General features: G+C 47.6%; 1 protein-coding gene across 1 annotated transcript; it reads right to left on the bottom strand.

Annotated features, from left to right (window-relative positions):
* Nucleotides 1-10391: 10391 nt before the first annotated feature.
* Nucleotides 10392-24668, bottom strand: ERRFI1 (ERBB receptor feedback inhibitor 1). The gene is made up of 4 exons (XM_055582411.1): nt 24514-24668; nt 14063-14258; nt 13875-13951; nt 10392-13018 (listed from the first exon to the last, which is right to left on the bottom strand). Exons 2-4 carry the CDS (start codon nt 14182-14184, stop codon nt 11835-11837), a joined length of 1383 nt encoding a protein of 460 aa, XP_055438386.1. The 5' UTR covers nt 14185-14258; nt 24514-24668; the 3' UTR covers nt 10392-11834.
* Nucleotides 24669-25965: the final 1297 nt, after the last annotated feature.

Here is a 25965-nt window from a genome sequence, read left to right as displayed (position 1 = left end):
TTCAGAGAGCAAATCTGAGAGTTACAGAGTCCTGAGGTTTATATGCCCTAAATACTCCCTGTTGGCTTTTCACCAGAATGCTGATTTGACTGGGAAAAGGACTCTGGGATCAAAGTCATTTTTTCTGAGATTCTTGATATTGATATTGCTCCATTTTCTTCCAACATCCTGTGTTGCTGGGACTCATAATTCCTAACTCTTTGTAGATAAGTGTCTCCTTGTTTTCCTTTGGAAAGGATTTCCCCCTCCTTCCTTGGTATTCTGAAATTTTGGGAAAGGTGTCTGGGTGTGTCTTACTTCCAGGTAAGTAATTTGTCACCAGAGGGCCCTTCCCATGTGAAGACCTGTATCTTTTCTTCAGATCTGGGAAATTTTCTTCTATTATGATTTTTTAAAAATATTTATGTATTTGTCTATCTTAGCTGCAGCACACAGGATCTTCCATTGTGGCATGTGGGCTCAGCACCCCTACACATGTTCAGCCACCTGATGCAAAGATTGGACTCATTGGAAAAGACCCTGATGCTGGGAACAATTGAAGGCAGGAGGAGAAGGGGATGATAGAGGAGGAGATGGTTGGATGGCGTCATTGACTCAATAGACATGAGTTTGAACAAACTCTTGATAGTGAAGGACAGGGAAGCCTGGTATGCTGCAGTCCATGGGGTCGCAAAGAGTTGGACACAACTTAGCGACTGAAAAACAACAAGGCATGGGGGATCTTGTTTCCCGACCAGGGATTGAACACTTGTCCCCTGCATTGCAAGGGAGATTCTTAACCACTGTGCCACTAGAGAAATCTCTGTTACATTTTAATACTATTTCTTTCATTCCATTCTTCATTCCTGCCTCCTCAGATTCTGTGTCTTTACTTTTCTTCCCCTTTTCTGTTCCTTGGATCTTTTTTTTCCATATGTGCTTAGTCACTCAGTTGTGTTCGACTCTTTGCAACCTCATGGACTGCAGCCCATCAGGCTCCTCTGTCTATGGGGATTCTCAAGGCAAGAATACTGGAGTGGGTTGCCATGCCCTCCTCCAGGGGATCTGCCCAACCCAGGGATCAAACCCAGGCCTCCCACATTGCAGGCAGATTCTTTTACCAACTGAGCCACCACAGAAGCCCAAGAATACTGGAGTGAGTAGCCTATCCCTTCTCCAGAGGATCCTCCTGACCCAGAAGTCAAACCAGGGCCTTTTGCACTGCAGGTGGATTCTTTACCAGCTGAACTACCAGGGGAGCCCTTTTTCTTTTTTAAATGCCTTGTTTTTGTGTCATGTAATACTGTGTCTAATCTCTGAGGATTATTTTCATGTGTTTGCTTTGTGAAATGTTTGCACGAGTGCTGGTCTCTGTTTATAGAGTTTTGTGCTCTTCTTGATATTAATTTTTTCCCAAAGGTTCAATGGTTTTTCATTTTATGCTCATGTTTGTGTTTGAAAACTCCCCTTCTGTCGGTGGATCCAGGCTCAGATCTTGTGTCCTAGGAAGAGGAAGGGTCCGTGCTTCTGGACAGGGTGTGTGGTGGGGATGGGTCCTTTTCATCAGGTAGGGCTTTCCACCCCACCTGGAGACTTCCTCGTCACCTGGGGCCTGTCTCTTGGACACCAGCACTCTAGCCTGGAGGCAGACACTCGCTGGCACGGCTTAGCGCAGGGTTGGGGGTGGGAGCGGCTGGCCACTCTGCAAGTGGTTCCGCAGATAATCACCCCGACAACTGCCCCAGGGCTGCTTCCTGTTCTGTGCCCATAAACACAGAACTTTCGCAGAACTCTTGGAACGGCTTTCACAGAAGTCATGGCCTCGAATATTTTAGCCTTCCTTTCCCTTTGATCCGATTGCTCCATCAGACCACACCTATCTGCTCTTCGTCTTTCACGAATTCCTGAAACAGTCTGCACTGCCAAAGAGATGTTTTTGGCTTTTATTCTTCATTTCGGGAGATTTCAGGAGATGTTTAGCAGGGAGGCAGGAGGGCTATACATGTTAGGCCCTGGATGGACTCCCCACAGCCCTGCCGTGTTACATCCCTGGCTGTGAACTACAAGAGGGGCTCCGACAACTACCGAGACCATGTGCCGCAGTTGCGGAAACCTGTGCACTTAGACCCCGTGCTCTGCACCAAAAGAAGCCACCTCGACGAGAAGCCTGTGTACCACAACTAGAGAGTAGCCCCCACTCTCCACAATGAGAGAAAGCCCCTGCGTAGCAGTAAAGACCCAGAGCATCCAGAAATAAACGGAGGCAGTTAAAAAAAAAAATAATGAGGGCTCTGCACCACTCCAAATAAGCTCCAACTTTAGGAAAAGGACCTTCCAACATCCGAATTAGTAACCAGAAAAGGAGTTGAAAGCATAGCCTCAAAATTAGACTACAAAATTTTAGAAGGAAACCTTTCTGTGAAATTCCCATCTAGAACCAGTTATGGGGAAGTGAGGTGATCAATAATTCCAGAAAAGTATAAATGGGCTCTTCTAAGTCAGCCACAACTTGTGTCAGTACACACTGATGCATAAATAATATGGCAAAGTTTTATGTGCAACTCAGGGCGGGGCACTTCTGTATGATTCAGAAAGAATAATATGAGTTTGCATAGCTGGAAATGAGCATGGGGTGGGGATTAAGCAAGGACAGAATTATAATGCACCCTGGGTGGGATGGTGTGTGTGCGTGTTGTCACTCAGTCACGTCCGACTCGTTGCGACCCCATGGACTGTAGCCCGCCAGTCTCTTCTGTCCATGAAATTCTCCAGGCAAGAATACTGGAGTGTGTTGCCATTCCCTCCTCCTGGGGATCTTCCCAACCCAGGGATTGAACCTGGGTCTCTTGCATTGTAGGCAGATTCTTTATCATCTGAGCCACTAGGGTAGGAAGAGAACACCCCTTTTTGCCTATAAGGCAGTTCAGAGAAAGCTCTGTATCCAGAAAACTGTCTTGTTAGGATTACTGAATACATAAAATCATTAAGAATAGATTTGAGAAAAAAAAAATAGACATAAATAGATGTCTACAGATTGATCAAAACTTCAAATAAGCAGATGATACCATTCTAATGGCAGAAAGTGAAGAGGAACTAAAGAGCCTCTTGATGAAGGTGAAAGAGGAGAGTGAAAAAGCTGAGTTGAAATTCAGCATTCAAAAAACTAAGATCTTGGCATAAGGTCCCATCACTTCATGGCAACTAGAAAGGGAAAAAGTGGAAGCAGAGACAGATTTTGTTTTCTTGGGCTCCCAAATCACTGCAGATGGTGATTTCAGGTTTGAAATTAAAAGGTGCTTGCTCCTTGGAAGAAAAGCTATCGTAAACCTAAACAGCATATTAAAGAGTAGAGACATCTCTTTGCCGACAAAGGTCTGTCTAGTCAAAGCTATGGTTTTTTCCAATAGTCATGTATGGATGTGAGAGTTGGACCCTAAAGAAGGCCAAGTGCTAAAGAAGTGATGCTTTTGAATTGTGGTGCTGGAGAAGACTCTTGAGAGTCCCTTGGACTGCAAGGAGATGAAACCTGTCAATCCTAAAGGAAATCAACCTTGAATAGTCATCGGAAGGGCTGATGCTGAAGCTGAAGCTCTAATATTTTGACCACCTGATGCGAACTGCCAACTCATTGGAAAAGACCCTGATGCTGGGCAAGAATGAAGGCAAAAGGAGAAGAGGGTGGCAGAGGATGAGATGGTCAGATAGCACCACTGACTCAATGGACATAAATTTGAGCAAACTCCGGGAGATAGGGATAGGGAAGCCTGGCATGCTGTAGTCCATAGGGTCACAAAGAGTCGGAGACTGAACAACAACAGACTGATACTCCAAGCTTTAGAGGAAAATATTAAAAATGAGGATTTCATGGACTTTTCTGGTGGTCCAGTGGCTGAGACTCTGTGCTCCCAATGCAGGGGGCCTGGGTTTGATCCCTGATCAAGGAACTAGATGCTACAACAAGAGTTCACATGCTGCAACTGAAGACTGAAGATCCCATGTGTCGTGGCTAAAACCAGGTGAAGTCAAATAAATGAAATAAATATTTTTTAAAAATAATAAAATGAAGATTTCAGTTTGATAAATCAATTTCTTTTTAGGATCTTTATCAATGACCAGATAAGTGGCTATTTGCTTAATCCCATTAAAGTGTGTGGTTTCTTACAGAAGGAACAATCGAACTGATTCAGCATCCAGTGAGCTTGGAAGAAAAAAAAAAATAACAAACTTATAGCTTTGAAAACAAAAACAAAAACAGATTTCTGGCTGCTGTCCTCAAAATCCTCCCACACAGCTGACTGACGACAGGATCAACACCTGTTGTGTTACCCGCTCCCACGGCTCAGCTTTCTTTCCTGAATAAGCTGCTGACCGGCGTGTGCCAGTTGAGATTTTGGTTCCAGTGACAGTGACTTTGTTGCTTGGCTCCGCACAGGTGTCTTTTCTTTTTACATGTTCTATTAAAAAAATGTATTTATATATTTGGCCATGCCAGGTCTTAGTTGTGGCCTGTGGGATCTAGTTCCCCGACCAAGGATTGAACCTGGGCCCCTGCATTGGGAGCGCTGAATCTTAGAATCTGGACCACCAGGGGAGTCCCCAGGTGTCTTTTCTTTTAAGGAAGATGGCTTGGTTGTAAGGTGGATGCTGACGTCTTTCACAGAAGATTTCAGTGTGCCTTGTGAAGACCCTGCGAAACAGAAGTTTCCATTGGCTGTCAACATGGTCAAGGAGCTGCAGGAATAGGGTCCACTAGTCAAAGTGGCTTCCCACGATCCACCTCGTGGGCCACAGCTTCATTGTATGGGGGAAAACCCAGCTGCTTGGGGACCTGATATTGTGTTTTTGCATTGGTTCTGCTGCGAGGCCCAACAGTTTTCTGCTATTCAAATTGGAGGTCTGGAGGAGGTGGAAAGTTGAGCTGGAAAGACTGCAAAGGTAGAGCTTGGTCGGAACCTTGATGGGAGGATACAGTGGTGGCAATGCTTGGAGAAGAGCTGCCTGGTTAAATGCACTCTTGTTGTCTTTGGAAGGCGGTTGTTATAATTTATATTGAAATGACGCACGGGGCTCAGAGGAGCCTCGCCCACCCGGCTGCGAGGGCAGTGAGAACTGTTCCCGCAATCTCTTCACAGTTCTGGAATCATGTGAGCTGGGCCACCTGGGCTCCTGCGAGCCCCAGACGTGTAATTAGAGGCTCCTGGGCCCGGACGATGCGTGGACAAGTCTTATCATGCATCTGGGCTGCTGTGGGTGCGCTGAGCTGGGCTCCCAGGCCTCCCTGTGCCTTGGGATCCTGCCTTGGCTTCTGCTTAGCCAGGAACTGTGATTGGTTACTGTCAATAGACAGAAAACTGTGTACAGGACACCAGTACCTGCAGGAACCCCAGCACGGCCAGGGAAACCAGCAAAATAAGCTTCCTGCACACTAAGCTGGGGGCTGCTCCGGGCTCAGCCAGACAGACGGACTCATCCTGCCTTACACAAGAGGGGAGAGGACAGAAGTCACGCAGTCCCCGGAGGAGGCGCTGGGCTCATCCCTCATGACTGCAATCTTTGAAGAAGCACACCAGAAGCATGTGATGAAGATGTTTATTTGATGAGGATCCACAGTGATTGCCAGGGAATGAAGCTACTGCCTTTCTGCATCAGGGCAAAAAGTCAAGATGACGAATGCTCCTACATTCCCAGGGATTGGTCCCTTGATTATAACCAGTTGGTTCCCCCCTTGCCAGCTTCTGCTTTGGTTGCAGGAAGGGGAAGGGCAGGGTTATCTGCCATAAAGGATGCTGTTTTAGAGGACTTGCTACAGGTGGGCTCGCTTGGGGTTCCTGGCCGTTTTATGAGATCACGGGGTGAAGGCCGATGGCATAGGGGAGGCACGTGTAAGCCTAGTGGCCTGCTAGCAGCTCTCTTTCTAGGCAGGGAAAACCTTCCCAAGCAGCTCCACCTACCAGGTGGCCATGGGCTGAGGAACAAAGGGCTGTCGAGGGCTGCTCTGACGTGAAAGCACTTCTGCAAGCGTGGGGAAACATGCACGGTGGTGTACGTAGGTTTGCCACTGATTTCTGGGCATATCACATGGAAGCCGAGGTGCGCTTGTTTAAACACGCTCTAGTCACAGATCTGGGTGGCTGAGGAAGAAATACCTTGAAATTTGATACATGGCAAGCAAAAAGCAAGCATGAAAATTCACACCCTCAGATTGCATTACGCATGCTTGAGTTACATTATTTCACTCAGTCTTTTTTTTTTTTTTCCATTCCCTGAGCTCTTTTTAAAAAAAAAAATTTTTTTTTTTATCTGGGTCTTCGTTGCTGCGCAAGGGCTTTCACTAGTTAAGGTGGGCAGGGGCTACTCTCTAGATGCCGTATGAGGCTTCTCATCGTGGAGCACAGGCCCTAGAGTGTGTGGGCTCAGTAGTTGTGGCGCACAGGCTTAGTTGCCCCGAGGCATATAGGATCTTCCCAGACCACGGCTTGCACCCGTGTGTCCTGCATTGGCAGGCGGACTCTTAACTACTGGACCACCAGGGAAGCTCCTCCCTTAGTCCTGATAAAAGGAGAGGCAGCCAACTTTGAATGGACTTGAACCTTCTATCCCATTCTCACTTCTCTCTACTTCTTCCAAATAAAACTCCAAAACTTCTCTTAAAAGGTGTAAGGTTTGAATGTGGAGAGGAGAAGGGTCAGAACATTTGCCAAATGGCCTCGTCTGCAAAGTGAACAAGTCCCTGAGTGTGTTTTAGTTTGACCCAAACTTACTTTCTTAAGAACAAGCATTCAAACACCGACTCCTCAAGCTTTAGGACTGGTTTAGGAATTCACAGTGTGCCTCCTGGCTTGCCTCAGGTTCAGATTCAAAGATATGGAACATTAAGTCTCCGTCTATCTGAAGGCCTTTAAAGGAAAAATCATTCATGAATCCTCAAAGTTTGAAGTAATACCTTTACTCGAGTTAATGAAAATTAATCTTGCAGAAAATCTTGGCAGATCAAAATGAACATGAGTCAGTTCTATCTTCTCAACTACCATTACCAAAATGTAGAAATTTTTACAAGGTAACATAGTTTTGAAGCTTTATTAGCTTTTCACAAAATGCCTAACAGAATGACGGAATGAATTTCTAAGTTAATTTTTAAAAGTAGGACCTAAGTCTATTTTGATGTAACTATTGCTAAATAAAATACTGTATTATGCGTGTTGTGGCAATGTAGTCAGCTTCCTGGGGTTATTTTTGGCCGTACCCTGGAACTCCCCGACCAAGAATTGAACCCACGCCTCTTGCCGTGGAAGTGTCTTAGCCACTGGACCACCAGAAGTCCTCACTTTCCTGGTTTTGATAATGGATGATGATTATATCTTATTGTTGGGGAATCTGGTTAATGGGTCCAGGGGACCTTTCTGTACTGATTTTGAAACTTAAGAATCTATCATTAATCTCAAAACGAAAGTTAAAAAAAAAGAAAGACAAGCTATATATGAAATAACCAGGAGCTTATTTTTGAGAAAAAGTCTCCATGTACCCTAAAATAATAGATAATGTGATGAAATTAAGAATTAAATTACTGGGACTGCCCTGACAGTCCTGTAGATAAGATTCCATGCTTCCACTGTAGAGGGCATGGATTTGATCTCTGGTTTGAGAAATAAGATCTCATAGGCCTAGAAGTGCAGCCAAAAAAAGGGAGAACTATAAATAGAGAACAGCATAATAAATATTTTGATTCTTCGACCAGTGGGCAGATGTAGTTCTCTTTTCTATGAACTGCTCTAGAAAAATCTACAACTTTATTGTTTTGACTCAGGGCCCTAGCATTGAAGAAACATCCTCTTAATCTTTTCATGACATAGTTAAGACAGCCCTTGAGACCTAAGGAGAAATAAGCAACATATAAACCAGGTTAAACTTCATTAGAATGTGGAACTTTGTGAGACTGGCAATGTATATTTGATTGTTGCAGCCTAGAGAGACTTTGAATTTAATATCATTCAGATTTGGACTTACAAAAAAGTCCTCTTGAACTTAGCTTCTGTTTTCTACCATGAAACAATCCCTAATAATAAATTCCTTCTATTTTTATAGGGCTGGGTCCTGCTCTGCCATGGTCTCCCATGGATGGGGAACAGAGACTGTGGGAAGCTGAGAGGCACCTGCATTTCCTGACTTAAAGCCAGAGCTTTGTTACTGGGTATGGGGAGAGACCTCAACAGTGCATTCAGTGGCTGCTAAGAGTGGCCGTTTCCTCGACATAATGGCCTTATCAACACTAAGAGAGCAGGCCCAGGGCTGTCCTAGGCCAGGGAAGTGCTTAGCATTCCTTCTGCTCTGTGTGCTGGACAAGGACTGAGTTGGCAAATGGATAACATTCTGGTTGCTAGTGGCAATGGCCAAGAAGAAATAGGAAAAGATAATATTTTTGCAGGACTTCCCTGGGAGTCCAGTGATTAAGAATCCACCTTCTAATGTAGGGACACAGGCTCGATCCCTGGTCGGGGAACTAAGATCCCACATGTCCCAGAGCAACTGAGCCTGTGGGCTGCAACTAATGAAGTCTGCACACCAACACAGCCTGCCCCCCACCAAAAAAAAAGTGAGATAACATTCTTGCAAAATCAAGGAAAACTCAAAGGTGAAGAGTGAAACAAATACACAATGAATTAAAGATTGTCTTGACCACAACGGACTTCCCATGTGGCTTAGCAGTAAAGAATCTGCCTGCCAATGAAGGAGACATGCACTCCATCCCTGGGTTGGGAAGATTCCCTGAAGAAAGAAATGGCTACCCATTCCCAGTATTCTTGCTTGGAGAATCCCATGGACAGAGGAGCCTTGTGGGCTCCAGTCCATGGGATTGCGAGAGTCAGACATGATTTGGTGACTAAACAACTTGACCACTGTACCAAGAAAAGGCTTGCAGAAAGCTGGGGGATACTTACGGCAGCCCAAGCCACATACCTGGGACTGCCTCCCACCTAAGGTCCCCAGCCTTCTGTTTCTACCTTGAAGTATTACCTTCAAAGCCAATTTTTCTTCTTTCCCACCGTCTGACGCTCGGATCTCAATTCTGACAGCCTCTGTCCTGAAGTTTCCTTGTTTCCAATCTATTCTCCATACAACTGGCCTTTTGAAAACACATCCCACCGCATCCATCCTCCGCTTGGACCTCTGGGTGGTACTGACCACCCTTTCCCATTGTCCATCTCACTGTATAACTTCTGGCTTCTGGAAAACACCCAGCTCTCCTCTGGCCTCAGTGTCTCCTCTCCTGTCCCTCCCTGTTCACTCTGCTTCCTTCAGCTCAGATTCCACCCCTTCAGACCCTATCACCTTGGGGGATGCAGCAAGGGGAGGGGTGTTTTGTTATCCTGTCACCACCACTGTTCATTGCCTTCCTAGGGTTTATCACAAATGGTCATTATGTACTGCTTCAAATTCCTGGGTGTGTGTTCCAAGCATGTAGTTACTCAACGAACGTCTGATAAATGAACTCAAGTCCATTTCTTCATTTGTTAAATGCCAGAAATAATGCCCAACTTGTGGGCTTAGGGTGAGCAACAGAGAATGACAAAATCAACTCAAAGACCAGGCCCTCACTGTGTGCGTTACTGGTTTACATGTAATTGTCAAAGGTAATTCCCATAGGTATCACCCCTGCCCCCCTATTAACTTTACCAGTGAGAAAACCGAGGTACAGATTTTGAAGAATCCGCCCAACAGGTCATTAGAAAGAGCCTGCACTGGACTTTCAGCCCAGATTGTGTGTGTTGAATCCTGACTCTTGACACTGGCAGCAACCCAGTACAGGCGAGGATGCAGTCAATGTCACGGAAGCTTTGCTGTCATGTGGGAAGCTCGAGGGCAGAGGAGAGCAAAGGAAACTAGGCGAGTGACACTGGACGGGAGGGTGCCCTCCCCAACAGCATCCCTGTATCCTCCTACTTCCCAAAACTGTGACTCTGAGAGGCCAGGGCAGGCTGTACTTTCTTTGGGGGCCTCAGGTCAAGCAAAAAGCAGGGCCTTCCAAAGGACCCAGGGCAATCCAGAGCTAGTCCTCAAGCCCAAGATGAGACATGTCACGTCCATGTCAGAGCTGGTTCCTTCCTGCTACAGTCCACTTGATGGGGACATCCCTCCCCACATGGAAACTGTTTCCATGGCAACATACCAGCATCAATTCAAAGTACCCTTTAAATTGTTACAGGTAAATACAAACAGCTCATTTTTGCTGTTGTCTGTATACTACTTAAATCTAAATTGCTCAAATTATTTCTCATTTTAGGGAATGATGGTAAATTTCAAGTGTACATTAGATTGCAAAACATCTTCCTTTGTGCTTAAAAATGGTCAAGTTGTCATACTACTCGAGACACAAAATTGTATAAGAGTGTAGGCAAGAAACATTATTAATGGTGTCATAAATAAGTATTATAACTTTATTAAAATGAAAAGACAATATTCAAAATAATGCAACAAAAATGAATAAAATCCTTTGTCCAATACTGTACACATAAATGCAGAAATCAGTGCCTTTTTCTAAAGCATGTTTTAACCTTCATTTAGTTCATACTAAAATATAAGCTTTAAATAGCTCAAATAACATCACTCAGCAGTTTAAACTGTAAACAGCTTGTTTAATGTGGAGAACATTGTAGTAAGGTACTGCTGTTAATGAGCACCATCTCTTCTGTGCTGCTCTACACAAGATAAATACAGCGAAGCACGTCAAAGTGCAACATAAGCTCTGTGTCTCACCAGATCCGAGCAGAGCAGCCTGCTGTGAGAGTTTCCAAAGTAGGTGATATGACCTCCGGTCTTAAGACGTACTGGGCTGTTGGTCAGAAGGGTTTTACTTAGAAAGCAAATAATCCCCAGGAAATACTGAAGAGGAACCAGCAACACAAGGCCAGCTTGTGTTGTATTTGTTTATTCATATGCAACTAAAATAGGGGAGGAAAAAAAAAAAAAAAAAAGAAACCCACAACACACATCTCCACACAGATACTCTCAACCCAACAGCTGACTGTTTCATTGCCTCAACTGACATCCTCAACACTGGCCAAGAGTTTGCTTTTCCCCATGTGTCCTGCATTTCCTGGGGGTGGAACAGAGAAGGAATGGTAAGGAAAAGTGACTTATTCTGTTACCTTCCCATTGTTCATATGAGACCCAGACAGGTGAGAATACGGTACCAAAGCTGCTGCCATACCTCCAGCAAGACCTACAGGATTTAGGTCTCAGGACGACTTAAAGCAGGCAGGTGAAGTCACGGAAAGAATGTATGGCCTGCCCACCATGGAAAAACTGCTTGCAAAAATAAATGAAACAAAACAGAAGAGGCCTCAGAGCTGGCAATCTTCAACCTTATTATGCAAAAATAATAATAATATATATATATAATATTTTATGATTCTGAGCTAAACAATACTGTATTTTCTCCCATTTGCTCAATTTTCAGTCTCTCAGGAGCCATCCTCCAGCTTGAGTTTTTCTTGTTCTAAATATATATTACTCTAAGACAGGAACTACTGGGTTAACTTGCAACTAGAATCTATGGTTTTACCACAAGTGCAGACGCAGGCGTCCAGCGTGCACAGATGCGTGTCCCTTGTCCTTCCTCCCTGCAGCGCATCTTTAAATGACAGGCTTGAGCAGACTTTTCTCTGACGCTCACACGGCCAGGGATGCTCAGCACCTCAGCACCTCCCGACTCTCTAAGCTCTTCCCGTTCAGACGGAGAGTTTGACTCTCTGATCCTGTGATCTGGACTACTTTCCCAGGGAACCTTGACAGGTCTGGGGAACTGCGAGAGAACCACTCGCTCCCATGGCATCTCTGCTGAGCTGGGACTCCAGGGTCTAAGGAGAAACCACGTAGGAGAAATGTTTGCGCTTCACATGGCCTCCCGGGTCCACTCGTGGCTTTAGGTCCAGCTTTTCTGGGGCTGAAGAGATACTGCCATTGGCCAGGAGGGGGTGGACAGGGGTGTTTCCGTGTGTTTCTTCTGCTTCCCTAAAAAATTTTTCGAATCTGTCCAGGTAGGGTGGCCTCTCAGGGAGCAGGTAGTAGTGCGTGGAGCTCACCTTCCTCCCATTTTCAATGATGGGCAGGATGCAGGGTGCCTTGCCGGCAGCCCCCTCGCTGTGCTGTCTCTGCAGGGCTTTGCTGCTCACGTACTTGGGGTCGGGGGCAAAGCTCTGCGTGGGGGGCATGACCCCGTTGAGGTAAGAGGGGAGGCTTTTGGGGCTTGGGGTGCGGGAGTTGCTCCGGGACAAGGGCTCTCTCGGTGGGACTTTGGGGGGCCTGTCCTCATCGCTATAGGTACTGGAGGTGACCTCGGCCGACCACCTTCTGTAGTCTGGCTTGGCCGGCCGGGGAGGGATGGGGACCCGAGGGGGAACTTCAGGCTTGTCGTCGTCGGAATTGGGAGAAGCCCTGTGCACGGAACTGGAGATCCTGATGGCCGGCTTGTTGAAGGACCCCGCGGGGCCTGAGTGAGACCTCCTCAGTCTCCGGTGGGCCTGGGGCGGAGGGGGGTTGGCACTCAGTGCCCCGGCCGCCTGGTCAGGTTCCTGGCTGAGATCCACGGCGGAGACGGTTGGGGTGTCAAAATATGCATAGTTGATCTGTCCGCACCCTCGGAAGCTGCGCCTGCCGGGGCCGTCGGCTCTGAAGTCGGAGAGCCCGCAGTCTTCCAGAAGGAAGTCCGTGTCCGAGCTGGTGAAGAACTCGACCTCGCAGTCTGTCTCGTCCAGGGTGAGGTCCTCGGAGATGGGCAGTGGCGGCAGGGGCCGGGAGCCCCGCTCGCAGGGCGCTGAGCTGGAGAAGAGGGACAGGGGACTCTTGACGGGGGTTAGCGGGGGTGTGGCGGCACAGACCCCGTTCACCGCCAGCTTCTTCAGTCCACACGCCACCCGGTCCTGCTCCTGCTGCCCCCAGCCTTCACTTGGGGGGATGATGAGGGGAGGCAGGTGGGACTTCGGAGGGGGGCCGTGCTCTGCACAGTGGCTGCTGCTCATCAGGGTGGATCTGGAGGTGCGCCCTGGAAGGAAACGAGAGGTTATGGAGGATGGTCTGTGCTCTCCCCACGGGGGGAATTGGACCCCGCCCCAGCAGCCTGGATTCCTGTCGCCTTCGGCTGGGTCACTTGTGGTGAAACACCAGCTGCTGGAACACTGAGCACACCCAGGCAACTGCCACGGGTGTAATCAAGGGCCAGAGGCGGGGAACGCACCTGATCTGGTTCAAAGAACAAATTATCTCTTCCATCGTCTTGGCCGTGTGCGTGGCGCACGCCCACACGCCCCAGACAGGTTCTGTGACGTGTGCGAAGTCCACGGAAGGTGAACAGCATGTAATTTGGGGAGCCAGGCCACACCAACCTGGCCATTTGCAAGACAGGCCACCCAGGACACGCAGGGCAGGCCTGAGATAAGACGAGGCCTTACCTGGCCCATTGCGATACCCAGAGCCAGGAGACTCACCCGCGATGTGACAGGCAGCCCTTGGCAAAAATCTAGAAGGGCTGATGATACACACATTCGTCTAAGTTTCTGTCAGTATCTGTACTATTCTGTTACTTTCAAACAGGTGTTCGAAGCTAGTAAGGAAGAAGAGAGCTCATGTCCGAGGTTCTGGTGAGTTCAGTGTGTCTCCTGGCTGGGGTGGCTTCACGCCTCCACACAGAGACCCGTGACTCCGGCTGAGCCACCGAGAGCCTGACAAGAACACGCTTACTTCAGGATCTGTTGCCACTAGGGGTCAGACTCCTGTCGGAAATGGCCTCGGTCACTTCCTCATTTAGAAAACAGCACTGGGGCACAGGCTCCCTCAGGGCTGCTAGCTTCCTCTCCCTATGCAGAAGCCACCCAGGTTCTCAGGACGCTCTGGATACGTACCGATGGAGGTTAGCTGCTCCTGCGCCCGCGAGTTCAGACTGTAGGCCATGGTTATTGGGTTGATGTTTAAAAAGCCGCTGAAAGGGAAGGACGGACATCTGGGTCACAAACAAGTAGCAATCACGTCCCCTCTCTCACTCCAATGTCACCCGCTTGGGGGCTCTGGCGACCCCACATCCTGCACTTACTTCTCAAACTCGCTGCGGCCACCCCAGCAGGCCTTCAAGCTTCCCAAGGCTTGGCCATCGTGCAGAAACCCAGTTTTTAACGGGACTCTGATCTCCTGAGCAGCCACTCCTGCCATGGACATTGTGCCTTATTCTGGGACGTCTTCAGACTTGTGATGCCCAGGGATGCGTACGGTCAACCAGTGGCTTTCATTGCCTGGTGGAGGGGAGGGGATGGGTACAGAGGAGGTTAAGAGCAGGGTAAACAATCCCCAAACACGAGGAACTTGAGGGGAGAGAATTTCAGGGCCTGCGGAACAGAAACATCCAGTTACAGACTTCCTCCCAGTCAGGTTTACATTTGCTGCTGCTGCTGTTCAGTTACCAAGCTGTGTCCGACTCTCTGCAATCCCATGGACCGCAGCACGTCGTGACACTACTGAGTTCTTACTTTTCATGAGGTTACTTAAATACCAACACTAAAAGTCTTTTTTGGGGGGTACGGGTGGTGGTGTTAAATACAGGCTTCCCAGATGGCACTAGTGGTAAAGAACCTCCTTGCCAATGCAGGAGGTATTAAGGGATGTGGATTCGATCCCTGGGTTGGGAAGATGCCCTGGAGGAGGCAATGGCAACCCACTCCAGTATTCTTGCCTCAAGAATCCCATGGACTGAGGAGCCTGGCAGCTACAGTCCACAGGGTTGCAGAGAGTTGGATATGACTGAAGCAACTTAGCATGCATGCAGTAAATACTAAGATTTGAGATGTTTTCAGCCAATGAGAAACAGTCCGTCTCAGGCCAGGGCAGACCTTGGGGTTGGGTGTGGGGGGCAGACAAGTGCACACAGAGAGGCCTCACACAGACATCTCTCCAGCCTCCTAGTAGACCGAACTGCCCGTGTGGTTGCGCTGAGCGTGGAGCTCATTCCTTACTCCCTGCACCCCACCCTGTCCCAGGCTAAGAGTCATTTCAGGAATTACTGTGTTCAATACGGCAGCACCACTGTTCACTAAGACCCAACGCTTTGATGAAGCAGAGGGTCTACAGCTGTCACTTGATGACCCCACAAGCCCAGCACTTATTTAGATTCTGTATTTCAGGGGTTGGGGGTGGTGGTGGGGGGTGGGGATGGGCCCCGGGAAGACAAATTCTCCAGTCACTACTTGTGCAGGAATCAAGAAGTCCTCACGCACAGAGGACACTCACTCCTGTTCTCCTGTAAAAAAAATCAAGTTCTGCAGGATGACCGGCTTCGGGCAGAGGCCTGGACAGCATCCTCCTCCCTTTTGAAGGCAAACTGCGGTCTGCATTCTCTGCATTCTCCCCGGTGGAGTGCCTGGTAATTTATGTGCTGCCTCGCTGTGAGGCATGGGTGACAGAGGCCAAGTCAGTGCAATTTCTCCTAATCCAGCCGCCCCTCTCTTCAGAGCCCTCCAACCCTCCCCTCTCCCCTCAGTCCCCACTGCCTCTCTTTAGTTTCCTGTATTCGTTGGCAAGGTGTACTCGTGATTAGCACCCGTCTCTGCCCCCTCTTCAGATACTCATATCCACTTAGAACAAGTTGAGAACATACCCTGTCGACCCTCTGCGTCACAGTGACCCCTTCTGTGATGTGTACATACACTTTATGACCCGTTCTCATCCACTCGGCAACTGTGTTTGAACACACCGAGAGAGCTGGGTGCTGCGCTGAGGGCTGTGGGTGACTTGAGTACGAGAGAGATGGGTGTGCGGAGCAGAGGGAAGCGGCACACGGGTCAGGGTTCTGTTTTAGGGACCGATCTATCACCCACTACGAGACTGTGAGCTCAGGAAAGAAGCTGTGTCCCAGTCATTAACTATCACCACCTGAACAGGAGGTGCTGGGTAAGGAGACGTTTGTTGAATGTGTTTGTACAACGCCATCAAACTATTAGTTTTGTCAGTATCAACTGAATGTATACAATATGTAAGGCACAGAGCTGTTTTTAAGTTAAGGGTCTAGAAAAACACTCTGCAAATATTCTTTTTTTTTTTGTAAAAAGGAATGTAGAGAAGGTACTGTTTCAGTGACAAAGGACCGGGGGCCCAATTATCACTTCTCAGCTTTTTCACTCTCCCAAAGTCAGCTGTTTGAATATACCAGGCAGAGACTTAACAGGTTTAAAATATTATTTCTAATAGTCAAACTTTATCTTTCATCAGTCTCTAAAGATAAAGAAGCAGGGGAGAACCCATCATTTCAGAAATCTAAGTTATTTAGGGGAGGTCTTTTCTGTTGTTTTTGAGGGTTGGTTTTTAGATTAGGAACACAGCGAAATGTGTTTTTACTTCCTTTGAATTCAGTTTAAGCTCTAAGGAAAAAATTTTAAAGACAAGCTTTAGAAAAAGATTTGCTAGACACTTCTTCTCTGTCCCTGCCCGGTGGTTTATAGTGCTCTTCCTAAGAGATCTACAAGCGCTGGCAGGACGACAGGGAGCCTATCTGTGGTGATAGAAAAATGAAAGGCCAGAGAGGAAGAAGAATATGGTATTTAAGTGGTTTGAAAGCACACGTTTGAAGATCGCCCATCCAGATTACAGGAAAGTGCTGCGGGGGACTGTGGAGGCCCAGCCCCCACCTGTCTGCAGGCCAACAAGAACTACCAGTAATTACTGTGTGTCAGACTCCTAATGCCATCTAAATCTTCGCTTTCAACAGAGTGATTGTGTAACCATCGCCTCTGCTGAAATGGCCTCGGAATCCTGGCCCTCCGTTGTCAATGGTCCCTTAACATTCTGTATATGTTCTAGAAAAAGTTATTTTTCGGTCATTGTTTCTATCACCTACTTGTTAGCTTTCTTAAAGGGAAAAAAAAATTTTTTTTTTTTTTTTTTTTTAGTATAAAAAGAATTGTGTTCACTAAGGCAGCTCGCTTGTGACCACAATAGTGTCTTTGTGCATTCATCGAAGGTGACCTGCCTCTACATTTCAATGGGGAATTGTGAATGGGCTGTGTTATGAAACTGTCCAAACCTCCCACTGGCTCGCACGGGGAGCTCCGCGGCAGTGTCGCTGCTCTCTCTCTCTCCTTCTGGAGAATAACTCCCCCCACGGTGGACTCCCAGGAGGGCAGCCCGCTCGGGGTCCAGAAGCCAACTTCTACAGTGTGTTCCCCAGGCAATAAACTTTGGGTGTGGGACGGAACCACCTGGAATTCTTTTATGCCTCTCAAAAAACTCTAGAAGCATTCAATATATGTACTCCTTGGAGTAGGGGTGGTGGATCCATCCATTGGTCAACCCTGAGTTAAAAGAAATGTGCGCGGAGCTCAAGGAAACTTAAGCTGATACTGTTGTGTTGTGAATTTTGTCCCCTTACATGTGTAAAACGAGCTCTGCCTTAAGATTCATTAGGAAAACAACTGCAAAAGATACCCCCCTCCCCCGTCCTGGGGAAAACCAGGATCTACAAGTCCAAGATGGCACTGGGTGATGAAATGCAGAAACACGAAACCTGATGGGCATCTGGGCAGCCTAGCACACTGACCAGGGTCTCCATAATCTTGGCTATGGTAGCTCCTCTGAAATATGTGGACTAATCTTTAGCCTTTTAGGGTTGAAAATGCTGTTCAGTACCAATGGCAGGTATGAACTCCTTTTTCCTGTTAACATCACTTGATTTGTTTTTTTTTTAATTCAAGGAAAAACAAAGGACAACCCTAAAACCATCTGTTTCTTGAGGTTGCCCCTTTACTTTCTGTCCTAACAACCTGGGCGCCGCCTTGAGTTCTGATCCCCGTAGAGGGCTTCAACCCCGCATCACAGCTCCTGAATCCCAGGTCCAGCCCTGGCTCAAGCCTCCACTTTGTATGTCCTATTGTCTGGTGATTACCTTTCCACTTGGATGGTCCCCTGGCATCTGGAACTCCACAAACCAAACCCCTCTTGCCACACTCCCTTCCCAAACTAGTTCACGGTCTAAGCAGATCACACGTCTCCCAAAGGCACCATTTTTATCCTGAGCCACAGTAGACGTGCGTTGAATCACCAAGGGCCAGAGCTCATTTATATGCTGTTTTTCTCAAATCTATCTTCCTTCCGTCCTAATCTGCCTTGGCTATGAAGATCCCCAATCCACCCTACACGCTGGATCTCTGTCCCTGACCTAACCTAAGCTCCAGCTTAGATCTTCCGCTGCTCAAAGACCTTCAAAGGCTTCTCCATATATGCCGCTCAGCCTGCCATTGAAGGCCTCCGGAACAAGGCCCCAGTCCACCTTTTTCAAGCTCTCGCTTCTCCTTTCCCCAAACTGCTGTTAGAAATCAACATATCCTTTAGGGCGGCTTCTCAGGCTATCTTCTCCGTGAACCTGCTTTCTCCGGAAAAGCCAGAGAAGTGTCTCCAGGGCCTGATTATTCTGTGCTGTGCCCTAGTCCCCTTCTATCATGCTGATTTTCTACATCAGGACTCTCCGCCTCCCCTCCTTCAACAGATCCTGGCTTCATTCATCTCTAACACGTGCTTATTAAGTGGACTCTGAGAAAACATTCACCTTATTTTTTTAAAAAAAGTAATTACATGAAAGACTCATGTAATTTATAATATAAATCAGTGAAGAAGGGAAAAAGCACAGATTTGTAAGGGATAAACATTTGGTGACACTGGTCAATTATAATACAACAAGTCTAGGGACGTGGAGCCGGCAAGGAATGCTTACTAAATTCATTTCCAAAGCCCAAAGCAGACGGTTTTGAGACTGGGTAGTAAAAAGATTTGGAGAAGGAAATGGCAACCCACTCCAGTGTTCTTGCCTGGAGAATCCCAGGGACAGGGGAGCCTGGTGGGCTGCCGTCTATGGGATTGCACAGAGTTGGACACGACTGAAGTGACTTAGCAGCAGCAGTAAAAAGATTAGAAGCTTAAATGGTTAACACTGTAGCTTTCCAAACTAGCAGCTGTTACTACATGCTTGCTTAAAGCAATCAGGTAGGGGCTTCCTAACAACAGAAACAATGTCACCTTCTCTTCTGGATTATAAGGCACCTACTGTGTTTTTGCTGCTAAATTTAAGTTCATTTTCCTAAAAAAAAAACAAAAAACCAAAAACCAAAAACCAAAAAAAAAAAAACAGGGGGGGTACACCCAAAAGCACATTCCACATTCTTTATTAAATAGGTGAAATCACATGCTTTTTGTTTGAGGATAACCTCTTTGATACTGTTCTTTAAAAAACCAGGCTACCTTAAGACAGTAACCTAGATATGCTTACCTGGCCACAGATCTCATTAATAAATCTCAGAAGCAATCCACGAGAGGGGGAGGGGCACATTTTTGTCACACGACTCATCCAGTTCTACTCAGTGCTTCCTTATTTAAAAGTGTGATGTAATTTCCTTCTTTCAATCTGGTTTAAGAACCTGATTTCTGTTTATTCAGGGTGATAAATGGTCTCCTCAGCTGCATTTAACAATTACCTCCCTAACAATTTCCATATCCAGGGAGCTATCAGGTAACTATATTTAGAGCCAAAATTTGAGAAAAAAGAAACAGACTTCAGACTGTGACAAATACCAGGATTTTAGATACCCCTCCAACCCCTCAAAGAAACCAACTCATCTTTCATTCTGAAAATGTCTAAAATAGTCACCTTTGGGAAAGTAAAAAAAAGAAAACCAAACCAAACCTCACTATTTTTCCTGTGATCAGTGTCTACAGCAGTAATGGCCGAGCAATCTGCACTGAACATTCAGTCTGGCTGTTCTGAGGGTTTTCACTTTTATTAGGAATATGAGAAAACCTACTGATTTGCTCCTCACCTAACACATTCCGTGTTCACAACTGCTATGGTGTTGTGTGGTCTGAGTTGATTCACTGAAAGCAGAAGGCTCTTCAAAAATCACTGGCTTTAATTCAGGGTGTTGCTCAGATTTTAACAGGTGTGATCTGCCGAGGGGCGGAGGGCAGAGGAAGAGAGGGGGCCGCAAGGTAGGGGCTGCTCTGTGGAAGCATCAACAGCTTCACCCTGAATGCCCAGATGACTTACAAGGGTGTTGAACGAAGTTAATAACATGGAATGAAACTCCGTGGTTTCTGTGAAGAAATGAGTGGCCCAGTGGGAATGGACATATTTCGTCCTCATGCAGCTCCAGGCCTGGTACATAATAGCCCATTGGCAGGTGGTAAAAACCAACGCGACCAGGAGAATATTTCACCTTCACTCTGTCACAGTCAAAGCTGGATGACCTAAGTTCAGGAATAATTCATAATATTTTCTAGCTAAGTATTTTAAGAAATGGCAAGCCAATGGAAAACCTATGTATTCAACTCCATGGTCACTGCCAGCCTCTGGACTCCCGCCGTCTCCCACACGGCCCTGGTGACACAGCAGAAACACCCCGCGGCAAGAACAGATGCTTTTGTCCTTTGTCCCTTCCCTACAGAGCACCACTAGCATCAGCAGAACACACAGACACACTGCAGGGAAAAATATTATTCCTTTCAGACACGTGCATGGTAGGTTTCCAATTGTAGGAGATACAGGATTTCTATTCAAATCTTAATGACGATGAGCACAATAGTCTAATGATGGGAAGCGTGTCTTTCAAACTTCAAATTTATTTAACGAGCGTTTAAGTCACCCAGTGGGTAACCTGGGATTGTTACAGAGAACAGAAACTCAGCAAGCATAATCACTAGTTCCCTGGATGCTTATCTGACGGGCATTGTTCTAAGTGCTTCATGTGTATTACCTAATTTAATCCACAGCCCTGGGAGCTGGGTGCCTGTGATTACCCTCATTTACAGACAAGGAACTGGAGGCACAGAGCAGAGGGACCCAGGCTCCAGGCTTGAGCCAGGTTCTCCCACACACCTCGCTGACGGATGGATGATCTGAGCCACTGTGGAGCCCAAGTCTTTGGGGGGGCTCAGACAGACTGTCCTGGGGCTCTGTTGACTGGTAACAGTTTTTCTTGGGTTACCTTTAGTGTATCAAAGTTCCTATTTAAGCTCCAGTCCCTCAGATCTCCAGTAAGAGTTATTACTTGCAGTTCTGTCCTATCTATCCTCTAAAAGGAGAGGGGGGATTAAGGTATTGATCTACTCTGTGACCACCTCAAACAGTTCTTTGAGACCCTCGACCTTTAGTGACACAGGGATGCTCCGCTTGATTTAATCCGTTTGATAATAATGCAGGTCTGTTTTCACCCATAAAAAGGGGTCACAACATATACCCAGAGAGCCTCCTTTGAATCTACTCCCAGCCTGGATCTCTGTGAGGCATTATTACAATAGAGTCTTATAATCAGGCTCTACTGTAAGACCCAGAATATAATGATAGAATGTCTTGTATTTGGAAAGTGTTCCACAAATGACAAAACACTTTCTAACATGTCATCCCACTTGATCCCCACAACATCCCTGTAAGAAGAGGCAGGGATCATGATCTCCATTTTGCAGAGGAGGGGGTGAAGTGAGGTGAAGCATCCTCCTATCTGCTAAGGGTCAGCACGGTCCAGCATCTTCCTAGCTACACTTTCCTCACCTCTCCTTTCTAGAGTGTCTGCTTTGTAGGCAACAGCCACGTTTCTCCTCCTCTTGGTTACAGGTGGGGAGACTGATACACAGAACAGAACCCGAGCACTGGTCCACTGGGCAGAGCAAGACTGAACTCAGCTCCTGTGTTTAGCTCATGGGTTCTTAAGCGGGCATGGTTTCACTGATATTTTCACAAACAGCTACCAGATGCTTATTCTTTTTGACTAGATACGACGCTCATTGAAAGGGACATGGTGCTGCCTGAGGAAGGCCCAGTCTAGCGAGGAGAGAGGTAACAGGCAGGCATGCAGTTTCAGATTGTGGTCACTGCCAAGGGACCAAATGGGGAACAATAAGAGGACAAGGAGGGATGAGGACCTATTCACGCAGGCAGTGAAGGCAGGCTTCTCTTGCGTGATTTTTCAAATGTGAATCTAAAGGATGAAGAAAAGGCAGCCGTGAGAAGACTCAGGAGGAGAGCATTTCATGCAGGGGGGAACAGTATCTTCAAAAGACAACCTGTGACTCGTCGAGTTTCATATTCTGGGGGGGCCTTTATTTAACAAGCGCTCTTGGACAGTATCTTCTCATCCTTGCCTTCCTACTGTGTCCTCTGTTAGACTGTAATGTTTTGTGGAATCATGGCACTCTGGAGTTGAAAAGGGCTAACTCATGTAGCCACAGCCCCATATTTAAAAGATATATTCAATAGCCTTTTGGTAATATTGCCCAATTTGATGGTACAGGGACTGGATTCAAGTAGCAGTGACTCCAAATGGCAGAACTCTTTTTTTCTCTCTTCTGAAATCTGAATCCCATGCTAACTCTCCCTTAAAATAATTGCTGTATGAAGCTAGTCACTTAGGTTCAGAACCCTCGAAACTTACCAATTTTATCTATCTTTATAAAGCATGTGTTTATGCTGTGCGGATAATGCCAGAATGCCACAAGATTTCGTTTCTCTAAAACGAAATTATCCATCAGCTTTTAAAATGCGTGACCAAACAGCAGCACCAAAGGATGCTCCAGGAATCCTGATGCTGCTGTACCGATTCAACTGTATTTAGATCAAGAAAAGAGTTGTGCCTCTGCTAGAGGGAGACGGTGACATTCAAATTCCTGGAATTACCCTTGGCACCACCTTTCCCCTCCTCTGCTCATCTTTCTAAAGAAACCTGATGGTATGCAGAAATTCAGGTCAGTTTCCAGCATGTTAGATTGCACCTGTAATTTGGGTGACTTGCTTTTAAAAGCTACCATTACTACCAGCAGAAGGGAAGTACTATCTGGTTTGGCTTCCGAGGAGCGGCAGTTAAGAGCTCTTTCCACACAAAAACTCAGGTGTACACTGTAATTAAATCTCACAGAACCCAGCGACTAGCGTCCACTGTGAACTTAAAGTAGGAAACCCAGTGCATCACAATTCTGGTTCTCCCTATCTGTCAAAAATACGAATAATTCAGACATTTCATAACAGCCATTCAAAAAAAGCAGATTTGCTTTCTGAGCTTTATCAGTGACTGGTGCAATCCTGCTGAATTTTAAAATGTAAAACACGCTTTCCGGAAATTATCAATCATCAACTAATGTGCAAAGCTGCCTAAGACAGAAGCTGTGCAAGGCAGGGTTCCTGCCCTTAAGGAGTTTACAATCTAGTATCTGTTGGGTTATACAATGTTAGTCCCAGTGAGTGTCCACAAGAACACACAGCTGAAAAGGAAACCTCTGTGCTTGAAGTGAAGGCAATGAACTCCATGCTATAACCAATTTGTAGTTCTCTTCAAATTTGCTAATATCTGCAAACGGGCCTGATTGATAACATACTGATAACCAATTACTGTCAGCCTGTTAACAAGGACCTGATTTCTTTCATTTTGGTCTTAACGAAACTTGGTCATTTCCTGAAATGGGTATCAAAATGCCTTTAAGAAAAACTCCACTTACAACTACATAATTCCAGTGAGGTTTAAAAAAGAAAAGAAAAAGGAAAAACAAACAAAAAACCAGAAATGCAGTTTAAAAAAAGAAAGCAAGACAAGGTATGGTGAACTTAATCAGATGCCTCAGTCTTCTCAACAAATGCTTTCTCACTGCATTCTTAACAGATTTATAAAAGCTTGAAATTTTGCAGAACACTTGTTCTCCAGAAGAGAAGGGGGGGAAAAAGCATTTTAACCTCACCTTTCTTCACCCCTGACAGTTGCCTAGAAACCAGTCTTGCCCTACCTGTGTTGCAGGTGTACCTAAAGTCACCAACACATCTCTTTTAAAGCTACAGTCTCTATTCTGACTGCACTTAAGTTTATGACTAACAATCTATTCATATTTTTTTATCAGGTAAGAGACTGGTTTCTTTCAAGCAATGACGAAATCCTAATAAAGACTTTGCAAGTACCAATACAGTACTAATCCTGATGAAAGAGTCATCTAATTTGTACAAGACTACGATATACATATAAATACACACAGGCACAGAGGCGAAATATCTAATAAGCGTTCACGTTTCGAACATAATTCTGCAGTTCTTTCCCTTTTGAGACAGCATTTAGGACGTTCTAGCAAAGAATCGCGTTCCTGGGAGGAGAAGAAGGGCACAGGGCTGCCCGGATGAATTAAGAACACCGACTGGGGATGACTGTCGTCGCCGAGACCAAGCAGTGGGACCGTGGGTCAGAACCCGCGCCGATCCCGGCCCCCAGCAGCTCTCCGACCCAGTCTGCGGGCGCGCGGTGTGGACCAGACTCGCGCAGCCCCGGGAAAGAGGAGGAAAGAGCCCGAGGCCGCCGCCAACCCGCGGCCGCAGGACCCCAGCTCGCCGCTCCTGGAGCCGCGCGTCTCCAGCGCGCCGGGCCGGCCCCTCCCTTCGTCCCGGGAGACTCCGCGCCGGGAGACCCTCTTCGAGCCCGGGGACCCGCCCGGAGTCCCGAGGGGCGCGGCGCCGCCCTTCCCGCCCCGGGCCCATAGGCTCCTTACCCCACCAGAGCCGCGGCTGCCCCACGGCGCCCTCCCGCGCATGTCCGTCCCGGCTGTCTCAGCGACTCGGGCTCAGGGGCCCTACACCGCGCAGGCGCCTCGCCCAACACCAGCCGCTCGCTCCCGCTCGCACTCCAAGCTCGCACTCGGCCGCCGTCGTCGCTATCGCCGCCGCCTCACTATATAGCAAGGGGGGGGGCGGGGCCGTGACGTCGCCGCTCACAGCCCCACCTCCGCCGCGCAGCCAATCCCGGCCTCAAGCCCCTTAAAGGGGCGATGTCGCGGTCAAGGTGCTCTCGTGGGGTCCACTGGCGTCGGGTGGCCCCTCGCCAGGGAAGCAGTCTTTGTCTCCCGAGGGATGTGTTTTTGGCTTGCTGCGGCCCGGGCGTCCCCCTGCTCTCCCAAATCCGGGAGGCTGTTGCCCGCCTCCGGGCACTCCTTCCCCTGAATCTTCCTCTGAAGAGTGCAGGCCGCCCGGCCTCGGCCGCGGTTCCTGCCCGAACCAAAGGTGGCGCCATGCCTCGCACGGGGTTTCCATCGTTTGCAGACCTGGGGAGGGTTTTCTCTTCCTCTGTCCGCGGGCCGCGTGGGTGGGCCGAAGGTACTGCGGGAAGGCGAGCAGAGCCTCTGCGAGCCGGCCTGGAGAGGCGGGTGGGGGGCGCGTCTCCCGCCTGCAGGACCCGCGCTCACCACGAGGCCCGCGGGCCAAGGTGTGGGACGGACAGCGCGGGGCATCAAGGGTCTGCGCAAGACAAGAAAGGACAGAGCGGGGCATCGGAGGACAGCGTGGGCAGGGTGGCACAGTGTGAGACGGCGAGGGTCAGCGAGGCCACATTCGTGTGGGTGCCCGGTCATCTCTCTTCTGACCACACGTCTGCACATGGAGCCCAGGCCTGGTTGGCATTTGACTCGGATAGGGCCGCCCACGGGCTTCCAGAAGGTGTCCCCCACCCACAACCCGGTGTCCGCTTGAGTTCCAATCTCTTGTTTACTTAATAGACCCACGCAGACCTCAACATCTCTTGGCATCAGGGCAGCCACTGATGTCCAAGGACAAAACACCAGCGAGCCGGCGGGAGGAGGTTTCTCAGGGCGCCAGTGATGCAACTTAGGCTTATAGTTTAACCGTAAAATAAATAATACAAATGATAACAAACCAAGAGTAACTAAAGTAAGAAAAAAAGCAAACAGACAGAAACCCTCCAGTTTTAACTAGAACAAATCCCCTGAATGGTACTCTGTTGAGTAGAGGCCAGAGACCTCCTGCTGACCTCTTTGGTCTCTGCAGAGGCCCTTTTTGCATTTCAGCAGTAATGCCAGATAGTTAGACATTTAGCGCTGCCTAATTGGGGTAGTTTAACATATGGAATGAGATTGCGACCTCATTATCAGGTTAACTATTAACTTTACACTGCACGAAATGATTTGCCTTCTCCACACTGTTATTTACTT

This window comes from Bubalus kerabau, chromosome 5 (assembly GCF_029407905.1).
Source record: "Bubalus kerabau isolate K-KA32 ecotype Philippines breed swamp buffalo chromosome 5, PCC_UOA_SB_1v2, whole genome shotgun sequence".
Lineage (NCBI taxonomy): Eukaryota > Metazoa > Chordata > Mammalia > Artiodactyla > Bovidae > Bubalus > Bubalus kerabau.
The sequence above is the reverse complement of the archived record's forward strand: the minus strand, read 5'-3'. Positions and strand labels throughout refer to the sequence as shown.

What these genes read in the sequence shown, in the direction of transcription:
- ERRFI1 (XM_055582411.1), bottom strand. Translation starts at nt 14,184, where the DNA reads ATGTCCATGGCAGGAGTGGCTGCTCAGGAGATCAGAGTCCCGTTAAAA. An exon ending in GGCCGCAGCGAGTTTGAGAA is followed by an intron (nt 13,952 to 14,062) that starts GTAAGTGCAGGA and finishes CTTCCCTTTCAG; the next exon opens with CGGCTTTTTAAACATCAACC. An exon ending in GGAGCAGCTAACCTCCATCG is followed by an intron (nt 13,019 to 13,874) that starts GTACGTATCCAG and finishes GTTTCCTTCCAG; the next exon opens with GGCGCACCTCCAGATCCACC.